Here is a 17,822-nt window from a genome sequence, read left to right on the forward strand (position 1 = left end):
CTCTCTCTCTCTCTCTCTCTCTCTCTCTCTCTCTCTCTCTCTCTCTCTCTCCCCCTCGAGCTCCCGGCTGCCCGCGGCTCCCTCGCGCTCTCCCCTCTCCGGTAGGCTCCACCAAGCGATGCGAGCTTTGGGAGACAGCGACACCGCCTCCCGCTAGAGACCTGCCCCCCGGCCCGGCCCGGCCCCCTGCCCAGCCCTGCCCTGCGCGCAGGGGTCGGCGAAGGCGCCGCGGACGCACCGACCGCTGAGGACCCGCGATGCACATGCACTAGCAGCACCCCCTCACTCACTCCCTCCACACCCCGCGCCGCCGCCGCCTCCTCCTCCTCCGGCAGCAGCGGCAGAAGGACCCACCCTGCCCCCCACCCCACCCTCCGCCGGCTCCGGCTGCGGCTCCTGCCTCAACTATTATTTTATTTATTTTGGGTCGTGCACAAGCCTCAGTGCCTGCAGCCCGCGCCTCCTCGGACCGCGGGCGCCTCCTCCCTCGGCCCCGGAGCCCCAGTCCCCGGCCACCTTCGCCTCGACACCCCTAGAGCCCGCCAGCTGCCGCGAGTCTCCGCTGCTGGAATCTTGTTAGCGGCCGTCTTTTTGGGGGGTTCTGGTTTCCCGACATTTTTGTTTTCAGCCAAGGGAAGGATATCGTGGTTTTTTCCCCTTTGAGCCCAGGCTCTGCTCTCCGGGGGGGTGGGGGGCGCGCCGAGCCGGGGAGCCGTGCCAGCCGAGTCGTGCGGGCTGTGGCAGGGAAGGGGCCACCATGGGATGTACTCTGAGCGCAGAGGAGAGAGCCGCCCTCGAGCGGAGCAAGGCGATTGAGAAAAACCTCAAAGAGGATGGCATCAGCGCCGCCAAAGACGTGAAATTACTCCTGCTGGGTAAGGACTGGGGCTGCTACCCCCATCTCCCGACCCCGGCCACTCCGCACCCACCTCCGCCCGCTCTCCCACCCTACTCGTGCCTGGGGAGACCTGGTCCCCGATTTGGCACCACTGTGTGCCTAGGATCATCCACCCTCTCGCCTGCTTTACCCCCATGCCCCCCCCCCCACCCCGTTCCCCTAAGCTGACACTCACCAGTTTTTCCCCCTGTCTGTCCCAACAGGGGCTGGAGAATCAGGAAAAAGCACCATTGTGAAGCAGATGAAGTAAGTCCCTGTGGCGTTGGGATTTGTACTTTTATTAATAATTTTTTGTCATTTGTATTATCTTGCTCATTCCACATTGCTCTCCAGGCCTGGTTTCTGATTCGCACACACACATGCACACACACACACACACCTGGATTTGACTCCCCTCCCCCACGCCCTACGTTGGTTCTGGGTCCTCCACCCCAACTCCCTGGTGGGTGTTTTTTTTTGTTGTTGTTGTTGTTTTTTTGCGGGGGCGGGGAGGGAAGTGAAGCGCCTGTAGTTGTATGAATGACAGTGTCCGCCATATTGATCAGAACATCACACTATTGGCATGATTATGATCATTACTCTTGCTCCTTGGATGTATCACTACCTCCATTTCTGTCTCTGTGTCTCGTTTCATTCTGTATTTCTCTCTCCTCCTCCCCCGCCCCCCCCCCATTCCACATCCTTAATCCCACTTGCCACTGCTCTTCTCCTGGGGCAGTGATTTTGAACTTGGCTAAAACATGGAGGGGAGTCAGCCCTAGACTGGGGTGGAGGATCAAGTGTCTGCTGTTCAGGGTTTGGTGCTGAATTGGAGGTTGTGGTTTCTGCCCCCACCCCCACCCCCGTCCCCCAGAAAAGGACTAGGGTTAGGGGAAGGGGTATGTGGTAGGGGAGGGGGTGGGTTTCCAAGTAGGTGTGACTGGCACAGCTGTATCCAAGGCAGAGGTGGAAGGGGGACGCTGGTTGAGGCTGAATGCCCGTCCCTTGCTTCCCCCCCGCTCCGCCTCCCCCCCCTCCCCCCAGCGTTTGCTCTCCTGACAGGGGCAGTTTTCCTGCACTCTGTGGCCTTTATCAGTGTATTTATTTACACTCTGCATAGGCCATCTTCCTTGTAATCTACCCACAATGCGGATTTCAGGCCCCACTTGCCACCGCCCCCTTCTGCCTTAGATATCATTTTCCCCTCCTAATTAACTGGGGGTGGATTTGAGTGATGGTTGAAAATTAAAACAAAATGGGATATTCCTTCCCTTCCACACTTTCTCAGTAAGGAGCCTCGCCTCTCCTTCCCACTCTCACGGCTTGCTTCTTGCCCCATCCACTTGGCAATTCCTGGTGAGCCCACAGGCGGCTTTGCTTGGGAGGGGGTGACCTGCGGGGAAGGGGTGTGCACCCTCAGGGCCTCCTGGCCCTGCTGCTTCCGTTGGCCTGTCGGTTCGGGACAGAGGAGTTCGTTAAGACCGTTTAGCGAGGATTCCACGTCGCTTTGCTGTGACACCTTCGTGCACACACAGCTCCTAATTAGGGGTTGCTGTGCAGTAAACAAAAATGATTATTTTTCAACTTGACAGAATAGCTGAAGTAATTGCATCCCGTAGGAAAACAATGGAAAATAAAAACCCCTTTCGCGGAAAGGTGGGTGGGAGACGAAGCATGCTTGCGGTTTCAGACCCAAGATGCAAAAAATTTTGCATGTGTAACAGGCATGACAAGCGGGTTCTAGGCGGCGCCATGATGGTAGGGAGTAGCGACTCGGAGACAATTTCCCCACGTCTGCTTGACATATTCTTATTTTCGTTCGAGAGCTCCCTTGGGCTTTCTTTGCAGAGGTCCCCTTGGCTCTCCGTACCCCTCTGAGCCACGGGTCATTTGGCCTGGGGCTTCTCTGGAGCTTGTGCAGCCCAAATGGATGGGGAGGCGGGGCCTGGGGAATTGCTCTTTGCAACAAGGTGCATGTTGCATCTGCCTGGAGCCCTTGCAGGTCGGTAAATGCAAGCAGCGCCATCCCTCTCTCCCAGAGGGGGATGTTTTAAAACTTCAGAAGTCTGTAATCTGCAGTGGCGGCCTCAAAGCCAGGTGGAAGCCCCAGCCACCGGGGCTGGGTGAGGTTTCAGGCGTTGCGAGTGGTGGACAGCGCCCAGCTGAGGCCGGAAAAGTCGATGGGGCTCAGCTCGGTGGCTCTCGGCTCGGCTCGGCTCGGTGCGGACTGGGCGCGGGGCTCGGAGGGACTCGGCAGTGTTCGGAACGGAGTCGGGGCCCCGGAGGAGAGAATCGAGCCGCTTCGGAGCGGGCCGAAGGCATTCGGAAAGGCTCGGGGAAGTGGGTGGAAAGAGTCTGCAAATTAAGTTTGCATCCACCAAGGCAACTCCTTCCCTGCTTTTCCGCGAACATGCCCCATAAATTAGATTGATTTAATAAGAAGTTTAAAAATATATACTGAATCCCCCAAAGGTTACGTCGCCTTTTTTATTCAAAGAGAGCTGAGTTCTCCGAGGAAATAGGTGTGCCATTTTAGAACGAAAATTCCTAATTATATACTGGGGCAGGAAATCTTAAATGAAGGTTATATGTAGACTTTTCCCGGGAAAGTCTTATGTGTCTCATATTTAGTTACACTGAGGAGGGGGAAAAAGTCAAGCCTTTGATGTTTGAGATGGTTAAATCAGATATCAGAGCATTTCTTCTCTTTTCCGTGTACCCTCCCCCCCCCCTCCACTTTTCTTACTCCCACAGGACACATTTTTGGAGAACAATGTCAGGCAAAACTGAGATTTTGTAGGTAAAAGTATTGATATTTTTTAAAAAAATACACCAGCTCTTTAGGAAATAGGCTAGGTTTGTTCAAAACGTCAGTGAAAAAGATTTCTGGCCGTGTACATTTTGCACAAGGGACCCTGGCATCTTGTCCTCCTGAAGCATTCATGAATGGCAGCTTTTCCTGTGAGCCCTCCAGCTTGGCTTGAAATAAATCAGATCAGGGCCTTGTGCCAAGCTGGATGCAGGACTTGTTTTATTAACCACAAAATGTGGGATTGGTGTCACTGTATCCTAGTGACAAATTCTTTTGAGTCCTCCCTTGCAGAGATGATTTTCCCAATCGCCACTTGACTGAAAGTCACTTGAGTCAGGAGACCTGTACTGTGGGTGGGGCGGGGCCCAAAAATCTGGGTGGCATTTAAGAAAGCAGTTTTGGACTTGCCTGTGTAGTGTGATTGGTGACCAACCTATCAGGCCATATGTATGAATTAATTTGGATGCTGCTTTATTTCACCTGGATAGAAGAAATTAGAGAGTCCTCCTTGAGTGATTGCCCTGTGAGAATTTGATGATTTCCTAATGGGGAATGGAGTTTAATTGCTCCTGTTGGATTGAAAGAATATTGATATTCAGATACCACCAGACCCTTTTAAATCAGCATTTCCAGAAGAGCAAAGAGCATTCCATTGAGCCCGTATGCTCATCCGTGTGTTGTGGCATGCTGATTGGAAGGAATAAGGTTCCATATATGCCATAGTAAGTGAAGTTATATGATAAAGGACTGACTAGTAGATGCTGCTCAGAAAAAAGTATTAACACTGACATCAGGCTAGGAATGTTGCAGGGAGACTGACCTTTGAAGTTCTTTTGCTTGATACGTGTTATAGTGGGAAACCTCCGTCCATTTAAGAGATGCCACAGATTAGACCGTCATTTAAAAGCCTGATTCTTAATACTTTATTAAAAGTTTCATTTGAACATAGCTTGCTGGGGTGTTTTTTTTTCTTTGCATATGTGATCGTGAGTTAGCCTTTGGGAGCTCTGTGTCAGACAATCCAAAACATAATTTCAGTACTGAGAAATAAACAATGATCATTGAAACAGCACAAATAAAATTTTACACACACCATGAGTAATCAGGGACCTTTTTTAATATGTGGTATTTAAATAATTCTGCTCATTAGGAGGCCGTGACTTCACCTGTGATATGGCCGCCTCATTTTTGCAATCTGTGGGAGTCTTTATTCAGACTAATCAAAATTTTAAAACGTGTTAATTTTATTTAATTAGCAAAACCCTTACAAAGAGCTCTCTTGAAGAATTATATTTTATGAAGTATGGAAGCAACAGAATATCATTTTAAGGTACTTCCCATTTTGAGCTGTGACAACTGTTAGGGCTACCGACCTGGTGAAAATGTAAAAGGAACTTGTGGAGTTGCTGTAGGCACCACAGTTCGCCCTCATTTGAGGTGTTGAGTTTTCTGTGATGTCACGTTCAGGCTATCTGTCTCTGAAGCAGTAAGTGGATTTTTAGGAAGATAGAGAGTTGGAAGGTGGCATTGAGGCGTGGCCTGCAAGCTGCTGGCTTTATATATAAATGGACGCAGTAAAATGGAGCACTTTGGGTGTGAGCTCATTCCCAAGGTGCCTGCTCAGTTCCACTGTAAAACAAATTCCAGGATTTGCCTGGTGAAGACATCCTTTCTCACACAAATATCCCAGCCCTTACAACAGGTTATGATTCTGAGGACAGACCCCATCCTGTTGGGGCAGGGAGTCTTAAGACGTCACCTGCTGCCAAAAGCTGGGGGTGTCCTCCCGCCAGCTGACCCTGCCTTTGTAACTAGGGTGTCTCCTGTTTGGCTTAGGTTCATGGCAAGCCTGTGTTCATTCAGCACGCTGCTGTGCAGCACCTACTAAGTGGAAGGGAATGGCCACTTGCAGCCATCCCTCTGTAGAGTGCAGCCGTCTTAAAGGGCGTTTCCTGCACATCCCGGAAGGGTTCCATGTGGAGGCAGCACTCTGGAGAGCTACTCTTCTAGATTTGTGGACTTGTTATTTCTGCAATCTTCTCTTTGGCTGCTTTGCCCTTCCCCCTTCCTCCTGTCTCCATGTTTATTCAAATGGATGCACCTTGCTCTCTGGAGACCGCGTGAGCACAAACAGAATGTCAGATCAAGTAGCAGATGAGTTCTCCTTTGCTGATGGTTGGTGCTCTCCCCCTGCTTACTGTTCACTGAGCTGTAAATACCAGCAGACCTTCCTGCCAGAAGAGTAGCAAACAGTCCACCTGATCTCCTCAGGAATCAGCTGTGGAACTCTTGAACCTCAGTTACCTGTTGGATTCTGAAGTAGAACCTGTCTGCTTGTTGAAAGGGTTGTTCCTGATTAGATTAAATGGATGAGGCTTCATTCAGGATTGACATGGCTCTAACAGAATCCGGAGTTTCTGTTCTCTCAGTATGGGACTAGATTAGATTTGCGGTGCTCAGAGTCAGTACTGTCTTGTTTCTCTAGCACTTGCAACTCCCCAGATTATAGTGTGCTCCTCAGCGTGCCACACCTGCTAAAGATAGGGCAGGTCACTCATGTTTTTCAGCAGCTCACAGTACCCTCTCTCTGTTAACACTGAAGATTTAATATGAGCAGAATACTGTCCTGTTTTTCTGACATGTGGTCAGTCCATCTGGATGCAGGGACTTGGTTCCCTGTCTCCCAGGGCGTCTTCAGGCTCTCATTTCTTACGAAGCTAGACAGACCATTATCACAAGAGCCACACCGTGATCTGAAAGACAATAGACACGCTGGGAAAGGGATGATTTCAAAATGGGAAAATATTTTAGAAAGGGTTACCCCAAGACTTGACACTGGCAAAGAACAACTTTTGGTGTTGGCAAAAGAAAACTCTGTGTGTGTGCGTGTTTGTGTGTGTACACATCCTACATGAATTTAAGAACAGCAGGTACTATGAGTAGGGCACTTTACCTTATGGATTGCATCACCGTAAACAGCTTAACGGTGCTCAGATGATCTCCATTCTAAGAATTTGTTTAAATTTGTATCACATTCTTATTTTATCCTGTGCTTCCTGCTCATACACAATACTGGTTAGAAAAGAAACCATCCAACAAATCCGGCATTAGCATAGAGGGGAAGGAGAGGAAGGAGCTGCGGCCTGTTACCCTTTCAAGCAAATAGCTAATTTCTTTTTTAGAGAAGCCGTTTAGCATGCGTCTCTAAAACTGAGAGTGATTAAGAGCATGGACTCTGTAACCAGGCTACCTGGCTTCAAATCTTAGCTCTGCCACTAACTAGGTGTGTGACCTTAAACAAGTTGCCTAACTTTTTGTACCTCAGTTTCTTTGCCTGTAAAATGGGGCTGATAATAAAAATACCTAATAGGGTTGTTGAGAGCAGTAAATAATGTAGTATATGAAATGTCCTTATAACTGTGTTCTAGAAATCATTATACAAATGTCAACTGTAGTTTTTATTCCTTTGACTGATTAGTGGGTGTTCCCTTCCCATATGGAGTTCTCTTCTGAAGTACGTGGGCCTTACCTTCCTTGAGAGCCAGAAGGGGAGTGCTGTGGTTCATGCTCATGGCTTCTTTCCCTTGCCTGCTCTGCAGCGCCAGTTATATAACACACTGTTGTCATAACTGATGTGACATTTTTGATGGTGCAGCTGCTTCAGCCCATGAGGCTGGAGTGATATTGCAAAGAGTGGGAAACAGCACTGGACGAGGAGTCAAGACAAGTGGCTCTCCCCCTGCCTCTGGGGGTTCTGTTTACCCCAGCTCCTTCCCTGTTCTAAGTGGTCCACAAAATTGGGAACTGCCTTCATTTTCAGGGTCTTGACATCTTTGATGCGAGGTTCTAACTGTAAAAGCATCAATTACAGTTCCATCCTGCAGGGGTAGGGGGTAAGAAGGCCAAGAGAATTGCAGAATAGCAACCTCAACCACAAAGCTCTGTCAGCCAAGAAAGGCATAGTCCTGAGAGGCATTTTGAGGAAACCACCTCTAACCAAACTTCTCTTGCAGATGTGGTTCTCAAACCAAAGAGGAGGATCTGAAAGTATCCTGTTAGTAAAAAACAGGATGTTTCTGGGAGAAGAGCCCCAGTGACATGTTGGAGGGAGAGGCGGTTTGTCTGTGGCTTCCAGGATTCTTAGAAATGGAGACAGCCTGGCTCCACCGGGGATGGCTACAGATGAAGGAACTTGCCTGGGGTCAGGTGCCTCAGATCCCAGGGGTTGGGAGATTTGCAGGCCAGTAAAAGGGGAGGATCAGGAGAACTGTGTTTTAATTTTGACTCATTCTCTAATCTGACCTTGGGCAGGTCATTTAGCCCCTCTGAGCCTCGGTTTGTTCATCTCTTAATGAGAACGTGGGCTTTCACCACAGAATTTCTCAGGCCTCTTTCAGGTTTCTAGCTCTAAGATCCAGTCAGTGCAAAGAGAAACCTAGAAGCCTGAATTGCAGGGGGGAATAGTGGGAGTATTTACCGCCCACAGCTTTTATCTGCTGAGCCATCTCTAGTTCTAATTTTCTTTACAGAGAGGAGGAAAAACATTGTGCTTTTCACAGCACAAAAAAAACTGAAGTAAAGTAAAATCCTCCAAGGCTAATAGTCAGTGCCCTGAATTTGTCCCCCTACTCACTTAATTTCTCAGCCAAGGAGGAGCAAAGAAAAAAGGGGAATAGCATGTAAGGATAGTACTCCATGGCCAAGAACTTACCCTGGATTCTCTATGTCATAGCCAACCGATAGGTTTTCTGTGGAAAATTGTTACTTTATAGGGACGGCTCCCCCATGCCATAAAATCAAATCTGGGTCACCTGCCTCCAGGGTCTCAGAGCACTAAGGCTTATTACATATTGTCAGTTAATTGTGTGTGTAATGTATCTGTCTCCTTTGCTAGTCTTGGTGCCCCTTCCTTACCAGGGCTCCCTGAAGCAGGGATGGTGACTTATTTTTGCTCATAATACAGCACTGAGCCCAATGTGTGGCACACAGGAGGTGCTTCATAAATGCTTGATAAATGAAGAAAAGAGGAAGAAATGAGGTTCGCAAGGACCTCAAACTCACTTGTACATAAGCCGGAATAATAATTTGGAAGTCTTTGAGGATCGTAGCGTTCGTCATATTCAGTGTAATCCATTATCCTCATTTGTTTTTTTCATATCAACCTATGAGGAAAAATAGCCATCAGCTCCATCTTACAGATGAGGAAGAGAAGCTCAGAGAAGATGGGTGGCTTGCTCAAAGCCACACAGCTTCGTCAGTGACAGTGATGTATTCAGATCATAATTTGTTTACTTCCAAAGCCTATGTCCTTTCCATTCTAACCCTACGGGGTTCTTACTAGACCACCACCAGTGTGGGCAGAGGAGAGCTGGCAGACCGGGACCCAGTACCCATCAGCAGATGGGATGGCATTAGCTTTGGTTGAGCACAGTGTGAGAGAATAGCAAGTGCTAGATTGGTGCTGGGTTCCTTTTGGAGGTGGAGGTGGTGGCCATCGTCATGTTTGACATTGATTCTGACACCAGAATGTTCCCTAACCATCATCTGGACAGCTCCTGAAATCATTTTCTGTTGCTGCCTCAGAAGTGTGGGCCGTTTGTGGGTGGCAACAGAGAGAAGCTGCCACTGAATACTTTGGCTTTGGTGGAAGCAGGTGGTTCAGAGGAGACTTGGGAAAGACAGAATAGTAGTGTATACATCCATTCAACTATCCATCCATCCATCTATCCATCAATCAATCCATCTTTGCATCCATAAGCATTTACTGAGCATCTACTGTATGCTGGACATATACATGGTGTCATGGAAGTAGAGAGGAAGGTCTAGGTCCCTGCCCTTCAGGAACTTAGACTGAAGGGAGTGACATGTAAAGGACGCTTATACTTCAGAGCAGGAAGCCCATGAGGCTGTGGGAAGATGGAGGGTACCATCTCTAGGCAGGAAGTTCAGGGAGAAAGTGACCCATGGGCTGAGTCTTAAAAACAAGTGGTAGCTAGCCAGGTGGAAAAAAGGAATACCAGGCAGAGGGACCAACATGTAAAAAAGCTCTAAGGTATGTCAGCACATGGAGCAGGCTGGGAGTGTAAAATAACTTGGTTTGATTAGAGCACAGTCTGTAAGAGGACTGTCCAGGGATGAAGGAGGACAAAGGAGACCGAGGTAGATCATGAAAGGTCTTGTCTACGGTGCTAAGAACTTTATATTTTATTCTGAATACAGTAAGATGCCACCAAGAGGGCTTTTTTTTACTGAGGTGTGATTGACAACATTATATTACTTTCAGGATTTCAATGTAATGGTTTGATATTTGCGTAAATTGCAAGATGATCACCACAATAAGCCCAGTTAACGTCCATCAACACACATAGTTACAGATTTTTTTCTTATGATGACAACTTTCAAGAACCATACGGTTCTAAGGAAATGGGTGGCAGGATCATTTTTTTGCACTTGAGAAAGATCACCTTTGTGGGCTAGAGAGAGCCATGCCCAGAGGTTAAAAGACCAGGTGGAAAGTTATTTTTGTGATCCAGGTGGGAAAAGATTAAGAAGTAACTTAAAGCAGTGGAGTGGGAAAAGGAAACCGACTAAGAGATATTTGGGCAATAGAATAATTGAACTTATTTCATAATCAATTGGAAGGGCGTTAGGGAGGAACTTCATTTTATATATTTATTTATTTATAAGATTTTATTTACTTATTTGACAGAGAGCAAGGGAGCACAAGTGGTGGGGAGGGGCAGGGGGAGAAGGAGAAGCAGACTCCCCACTGAGCAGGGAGCCCGATGCGGGGCTCGATCCCAGGACCCATGAGATCATGACCTGAGCCGAAGGCAGAGGCTTAACCAACTGAGCCACCCAGACGCCCCGAGGAGCTTCATTTTAAAGGATATAGACAAGGGGGCGCCTAGCTGGCTCTGTCGGAAGAGCATGTGACTCTTGATCTTGGGGTCATGAGTTTGAGCCCCACATTGGCTGAAGTGATTACTTAAAAAAATAAAATCTTTAAAAATAAATAAACAAAGGATACAGGCAAGAATGAGTCCAGGATTCCTGGTTTGGGCTACGGTGGGGTGGTAGTGCCATTCCCTGAGATGGAGCAACACAGGAGGGAGAGGGAAGGCCTGCAGAGAAAAATGATGACTTGCTTTGTTCATGTTGGTGAATCTTATGGATCATCTAAGTGGAGATCCCTCGCAGGCAGTCAGATATGTGGGGTAGGATGTAGGACACACCTGGGGGGGGAGGGTCAGTGTGGGATTCTGTGCTGCTTTGGGCTGTGGGAGCCATGAAAGTTGGTCACCTCACCAGGCCGAGTGAAAAGGCAGAGGATGCATCTCCCCACCACACGCACATGCCCCATGTGACAGTCATTTAGGAAGAGGAGGCTGCGAGGGAAACCAAGAAGGGATGAGCTAAGGGATGGAAAGGAAACCAAGGTGAAGCAGCAGCATGTAAGCCAAGGAAGGAAGGAAGGAATTTCCAGAAGGAAGAGGTTGAGTCAGGTAACGGCAGTAGTCAAATAAGCTGAAAACTGACAGGTGCCCAGTGGATCGGGAAAGTTGTTGGTGAACTTGGCAAGAGCAGTCCCAGTGGAGTGGCAGGAAGAAAGTCAAACTGCAGTGGGCGTTAGGTAAGTAAGTGGGACTGAGCCAGTGGAGGCCATGAATGGACACCCCTGGAAAAGAAACATGGGTTCTCAAAGGAAAGGGACAGAGGGAAGAAGGGAGGGAGTGAAGGGGGTTGAGCAAGGGCTTTTATTTTTATTGTTTGTTTGGCTAGCATGGTGGGACCTGATCCACTGAGAAGCAGAAAGGAAAGGGCCCAGGTGGAGGGAGATGTTGAAGGTATAGGAAAGAAGAAGTGGTGGAAGGAGCAGAGCCCCAAGAGGATGGGCAGAGACGGGGTGCAGAGTATGGTTGGGCAACCTGGTATTGATACGAATGTGCATCACCTTCCCTGAGACTGCCAGAGGGTGGTGAGTATAGGGAGTGCGTAGAGAAATTTGGAGGGAGGGATGATGGGGACAAAATGTTGACCCCTCAACATTTACCTTTAATTTTGCTGAAGTGAGAAGAGTTAAAAAAGCAACTGTGCTTATTGGTGCTCAGAACACCAAAGACTTGTAACCTTTCTTCTACTCAAACCATTCATTTATTCATTTACCCAGTATTTATCTAGCACCTGTTACGCGTTAGGCACTGTTCTGGGTGCTTGGAGATTCAGTGGTGAACAAGTCAAGTCCCAGGGGACTCAGGCAATAACTTCATAAACAAATAATCAGGCATAGTATTTGCAGACCGTGAAAAATTTTCTGGAGTCACATCTTTGAGTAAGACCTTACACTGATCACCGAGGGATCCAATTCCTGTCCTTGGAGAGTTGAGTCAGTTGAAGGAGACAAATTGGTGCCATGAAGGCCCAGAAGAGGCAATGATGGAGTTTAATTTGGACAAGGGCTCAGGATCACACATGCCTCAAGACAGCTAGGTGGAGAAATGAGAGTTCAGTGGACACCAATTGTTTTACTCTTTCCAGGCTGTTCCAGTGAGGCTGCCCATCACTGCCCCTTGCCACTTGAAGATATGAAGTGGGTGTGTGACCCAGGCCTTGCCATTTACAAAATCCCATTTCCCTGGCCACAGTGACTGGGGAATGGGGTAAGACTCAGTCCAGGCCAGTCAGAATCCTTTGGAATTTGATAGTCAGTACGAGAAAGAAGCTCTTCATCTGGGATCCCAGCAAGATCTTCACTGGGTTGGAATGATGAAAGCCAGGAGCTGTCTGGGGCCACTTTTCCACGTCTCCATTACTCTGCAAGGAGCAAGCTTGCTTATCATGGGACAGACTGAGGCTGTGAGAGACTGGGACGTGAGGGAGGGAATGAGAAGACAGAGACAGAGGAAGCCAAAAAGACATCTGACAGTAATTAAAAAGTATAATTATCAGTATAATCTCTGAAGCTGGCTCTGTGGACCTGAAAGTTATGTGAACCAATAAATCCCTTCTTTTACATAAACGATTTCAGTTGGAATTGTCTCATCATCCAGGAAGAAGAAACAGTGTGAGCTAAGCACAGAAGCAGGACTCAAACATGCAGGGCACCATCAGGGAGCAGTGGGCAGTCTTATGTGACCAAAGAGCTTGTGGGAATAGGAGAAGTGGTTAGAAAGGAAGAGCGGAGCTAGATTGTGGGGTTCCCAGACTGCTCTGCTAAGGCACATATACTTTGAATATAGAGTAGGGTGCGCTACCCTCCATGGTAGGATAGTAGGGTGCCAAGTCAGGAGAGCTTGAAGTGGAAGACCAGAGAAGATGCCTAAAAGCAGAGAGAGATTTTTGTAGTCTGAACTGGGAAATTGGAAGGAAAGGCAATGAGGAACTGGGTGTGGAAGAGCTTTGGGGAGGCAAAATGGGTGAATCCTGGTGTCTAGTTGAGCATAGGGAGAAGCAAGTTGATCAGACAAGTCCTCCCAGTTTTGAACCTGGGTGTCGGAGTTCAGTGATGCCATCAAGTTAGGAGGCATAGCAGCGGGGAGAGGGGTAGTAGACAGAAGAGGGCAAGTCAAAGCACAAGCACGAATTTTGGGTCCTTGCAGGATAACCTTTGTATTACGCTCACATCATTCAGGGCTTGTCTTAGGAAGTCGTTCTGGCCTTTAGAAGAGACATCAGGGCTGGCAGGAGGATTGGGCTCAAGCGCCCTGTGTGGTGAGGCCGTGAGAGTGGATGCAGTTCCCCTGGGGTGAGTATGCAGATGGAGAGGAGAAGCCCCCCCCACCCCATTGTGGAGGTGAGCAGGGAAACCTACCTTAGGTAGGCTCATAAGTAGCTCCCCCTGTGAAAAGGGACTGGGAGTCAGAGGAGCAACCTGCTGAGAACCCCAGGGAGGGCATGTGCTTCCGGAAGTTCTGTGCGACAGCAGGGTTCTAGTCCATGGCACTGCCAAGCTAGATAAGGACTGAGAAAGGGCCATTGTATTTGGTGATTGAGGCTATTACTGGCCTTTGAAAGAGCAGTTTCAGAAAGAAGCCAAACTCAAGAAATTAGGGTGGGTAAATCCGGACTAGGAGTAAAGAAACCTGAGTGCTGCCTCAGTTCTGTCCCTATTTAGCTTGATGGTCCCAGGCAAGTTCCATAACTTCTCTAGGCCTTAGTATCTTCACATATAAAAATAGGAAACTGGATCGAATGATCTGTAAGCTCCTGCGCAAGTCTTGAGGTCATAATTTAAATTTTGTTGTCCAGCAAAACAGATGTTTTCGTGGTTAAAGGAATTCCCCACCTTCTCCCTTGGCCACCCCCAACTGAGATAATAAATTATAACAAAATTAAGCTTTCAGAAGTCTAGTGCTAATTGAGAAAGAAAACTGGGGCATCAGCTCAGGGAATTGTGGACACCAGTGCGTGTGTGTCCACGTGTGCTCTCCACTGAGAGTGTGGAGCCCTGTGAGGTAGGAATTTGTCTCCGAATGCTACCACAGTTTACAAGAGCAGGATCCTGTGCTCCTCTTCCCTGGGGAGGAGTGCTCGGGATGGTTCCAGAGTGCAAATACAAAACCGCCTTGGGGGGCCCTTCTCTCTGAATTCACATGGCTAGGAGAAGGAAGGTTTGTGAGCCTGAGCTGGCTGTGTGGGGGAGCTCCAACCAGGGTGGGCGAAGAAGAGCCAGAGGGACCCATGCCTCAGGAGAGAACCAAGCCTGAGGTCACCAGGAGGCAAGGGCAGGGGAGGCACCAGCTCTGTCTCTCAGGCACTCTGTGGCCCTGTCAGTGGGGGACATTGGGGAAGGGAATGATAGAATGGCATCTGGTTCTGAGTTATTGCTGGTCTTCCTACCCTTTTTTTCCCCTGTGTGCAAAATGGCCTGTCGTTTTTTAATCCTTTCCTAAAAGCTTCAATTACATGAACCTCACTATTCCCTAACTTCTCTGGCTCCTGTTTGTTTGTTCATTCTGTGAATACCAGTGGAAGACCAATCATGTGTTGGCACTAAGTTTCTAGGAACAGAGCTTAAGAGCTCTGTTAAGAAGACTGACAGGCTCCCTGCCCTCAAGGACCTTATAGTTTTAGAGAAGGGAGATAGACAATAAACAAGTAAATGAATGAGTAAGGTCATTTCATACAGTGATAAGTTCTAAAGGAGGAAGTAAGGCTTAAACAGAAGAGAGTGGTTGGCAGAAATGAGGGATAAGGAAGAGGGTCAAGAAAGATCTGAGGAAGGGGTACCTGGGTGGCTCAGTCGGTTAAGTGTCTGACTCTTGATTTTGGCTCAGGTCATGATCTCAGGGTCGTGAGACCAAGCCCTGCGTCGCCTGATTAAGATTCTCTCTCTCTCTCTGCTCCTCCCACCCTCCCCTGTGCATTTGTGGGCTCTCTCTCTCTCACCTAAAAAAAAAAAGGATCTGAGAAAGAAGGAATAGCAGATGCAAACACCCTGAAGCAGAAATGAGCAGAAAGAAGGGTAGGGAGGCTGGACGTTAGGAAAGGAAAAGTGACACAAAATGGGATTAAAGAGGCCTGGTGGCCATGCAGAGAGAGGCATTTGGGTTTCATGCTGAACGCCATGGGTGGTTGAAATAGGGACAATTTGACCTGACTTGTGTATCAAAAAGATCCCTCTGCATTCTGAAAAAAAGCAAGACCATGGGGACAGAAATCACATCACTGGTTTCTGGGGATGGTGGGAAAGAGAAATTGACTGCAAAGGAGCACAAGGAAAGTTTCAGAGGTGATAGAACTATTCTGTCTCTTAATTGTATGTGGTCATGCAACTATATATGTTTATCAAACCTCGTCAAACTGTATACCTAAAAAGGGTGAATTTACTGTAATTAAATTATAATTCAATAAATCTGACTTGTAAAATGTACACTATTTAATTAAAAAAGAAAAAGGAAAGAATTGCAGTAAGCCTTAACAAAATCCCTTTGGCTGTGTGTGGAAGACGGAGGGAGTGCTCAAGCCTTGCATGCCCTAAGCTGTGCCCTCACTGCTGGTCTCACAGTTGAGCCTCTATTATATGCTTTTCCTGGTGGCTTTCTTAGGTCAGTTTATTGATGTGTGTTCCCAGTTTCCCCATTTACTTAGCTTTCCTTTACAACTGGCTTGAGAGCTCAATGGGGGTAGAAGCCATCTGCTTCCTTCGTGTGGGCCCATGGTAGATACTTGTTACATATTATTGTCCTTACATTTGAATGGTGCTTGAGCGCTTACAAGCTGCCTCCACATTCATTATCACCTTTGGGCCTTACGACAGTCCTGTCAGGCCACGTAGACAACGCCTGTATCCCCATTTTATAGACCAAGAAACTGAGGTGAAAAGAAGTCCATGTAGCATGATCAGAGAAGCATGAATCTTGGAGATCTTAGCTTTGCCATTTGTGGACTCTCAGTGTGATTTGGGGAACACTATTTAGTCTCTTGGAACCTCAATTTCTTAATCATGAGAAAGATGAACACACAGACACACTGTGAGGACTAAATGAAGTAACAGAGCTAAAAGCACCTAGCACATAGTTGAAATTCACTAAATGTTAGCTGTTTGTATTATTTTTACTATCAGAAAAAAGAGATTTATTCAGGGCAATATGGTCAGTACGTGATGGAGCTAGATCCCAGTTTTTCTGGTTTCAGGTATGTCTCTCCTTCCATCACATCACTGGTAGGCAGTTGATTGATTGGTCCTGGACTAATTAATTACTTTTTACCAAGTCAGATCCTTCAATGCAGTCACTGATTAATTCAACAAGTACTGATTAAGCACTCACCGTGTGCTCAACACTGTGTAGGATATGATGGTGAACCAAGACAGGCTCCATCTCTGCCCTTGAAAGTGGAGGTGCCCTTACAATAAGTAAGCACTATAGCCAGATAAGAGGTGGAAGATGCTGAGGGAACACCTACATTGGTTTGGGGTGTGGGAAGACTTCCTGGAGGAGATCACATTGAAAATGTCTTTTTTTTTTTTAACAACAGCAACAAAAAACCTTTTTAGTTGTGACATAAATTAATATATGTGCAAAATGTTCATTTGTTTTAAAAAGCAAGCATTCATGTAACCATCACTAGGTAAAAAAAAATAGGATGTTGCTAATGGCCAGGAAAGTTCCTTAAATATCCCTTCTTGATCACAGCTCTCTCCCTTACTCCCTAACTCCTGACTTTCATGCTGTTTCCTTATATTTCTGTAGAGTTTACCACCCACATGTGTATCCTGTATTCATATAGTTCAGTTTTCCCTGGTTGGGATGTAATTGGAATCATACTGTTATATATTATTAAGTCTTATGTCTTTTCCTTCAGTATTGCATTTGTATTATTCATCCACATCATACATAGCTATATTTCATTTATTTTCATTGCTATAAGTACTCTATAGCATTCTCTTCTGAATATTTATCATTTTTCTGTGAATTATTTACAAATATTTGTGTATATTGAATATGCTATATATCATTGACTTCACTGCTAAATAGTATACATCGTTATTTACCAGCTATGATTATACTATAATTTATTTATCCATTCTACTGTTGATATGCCTTTGGGTTATTTTGAGTTTTGGGCAATTACAAAGGATGCTGCTATGATCACCCGTGTGGATATATATCCTAAGGCACATGCCTCTGTGAAGGATTCTTTGGAGTGGAATTGCTGGGAATCTTCACCTATATTAGATAATGCCACATTGTTTCCCAAAGTGGTTATTCCATTTTATACTTGTGCTAGCAGACAGAATTCCTGTTACTCCAAATTCTTGCCAATATTTGGTATTGTCAGACTTTGACATTTTTTGCCAGCTGTATAATAGGTGAGCAGTAGTATCTCACTGTGCTTTTACTTTACATATTCTTGTAAATCAGTACAGATCACTGGTGAGATGGAGCAGCTTTTCACATATGTATTGGACATGTGATTTCTCCTTTTGTGACCGTGTAAATTAGGTTGTAATTTTATTATTAATCTGTAAGAGTTCTTTATATGTTCTGGATACTAGTCCTTTTCCAATTTTATTTATTACAAATATTACCTCCCATTCTCTAGCTTTTTTCATTTTGTTAATGGTGAACCATAATAAAAAGATGTTCTTATTTTTAATGTAGCCAGATTTTTTAGTCTTCCCCTTTTTGG

The 17,822-nt window shown here is 46.7% G+C and overlaps 1 protein-coding gene across 2 annotated transcripts in view; it reads left to right on the forward strand.

Moving 5' to 3' along the window:
* The first annotated feature begins 39 nt into the window (after positions 1 to 39).
* GNAO1 (G protein subunit alpha o1) overlaps positions 40 to 17,822 on the forward strand; it is a 158,527-nt gene continuing 140,744 nt past the window's right edge. For both annotated transcript variants that reach the window (XM_044911487.1, XM_021705817.1), the window contains exons 1-2: positions 40 to 875; positions 1,102 to 1,144. In XM_044911487.1, coding sequence (XP_044767422.1) covers positions 758 to 875; positions 1,102 to 1,144 — 161 coding nt within the window. In that variant the 5' untranslated portion in view covers positions 40 to 757. The remainder of the gene's footprint in view (positions 876 to 1,101; positions 1,145 to 17,822) is intronic.

The sequence above is a fragment of the Neomonachus schauinslandi genome, chromosome 16 (genome assembly GCF_002201575.2).
Source record: "Neomonachus schauinslandi chromosome 16, ASM220157v2, whole genome shotgun sequence".
NCBI lineage: Eukaryota > Metazoa > Chordata > Mammalia > Carnivora > Phocidae > Neomonachus > Neomonachus schauinslandi.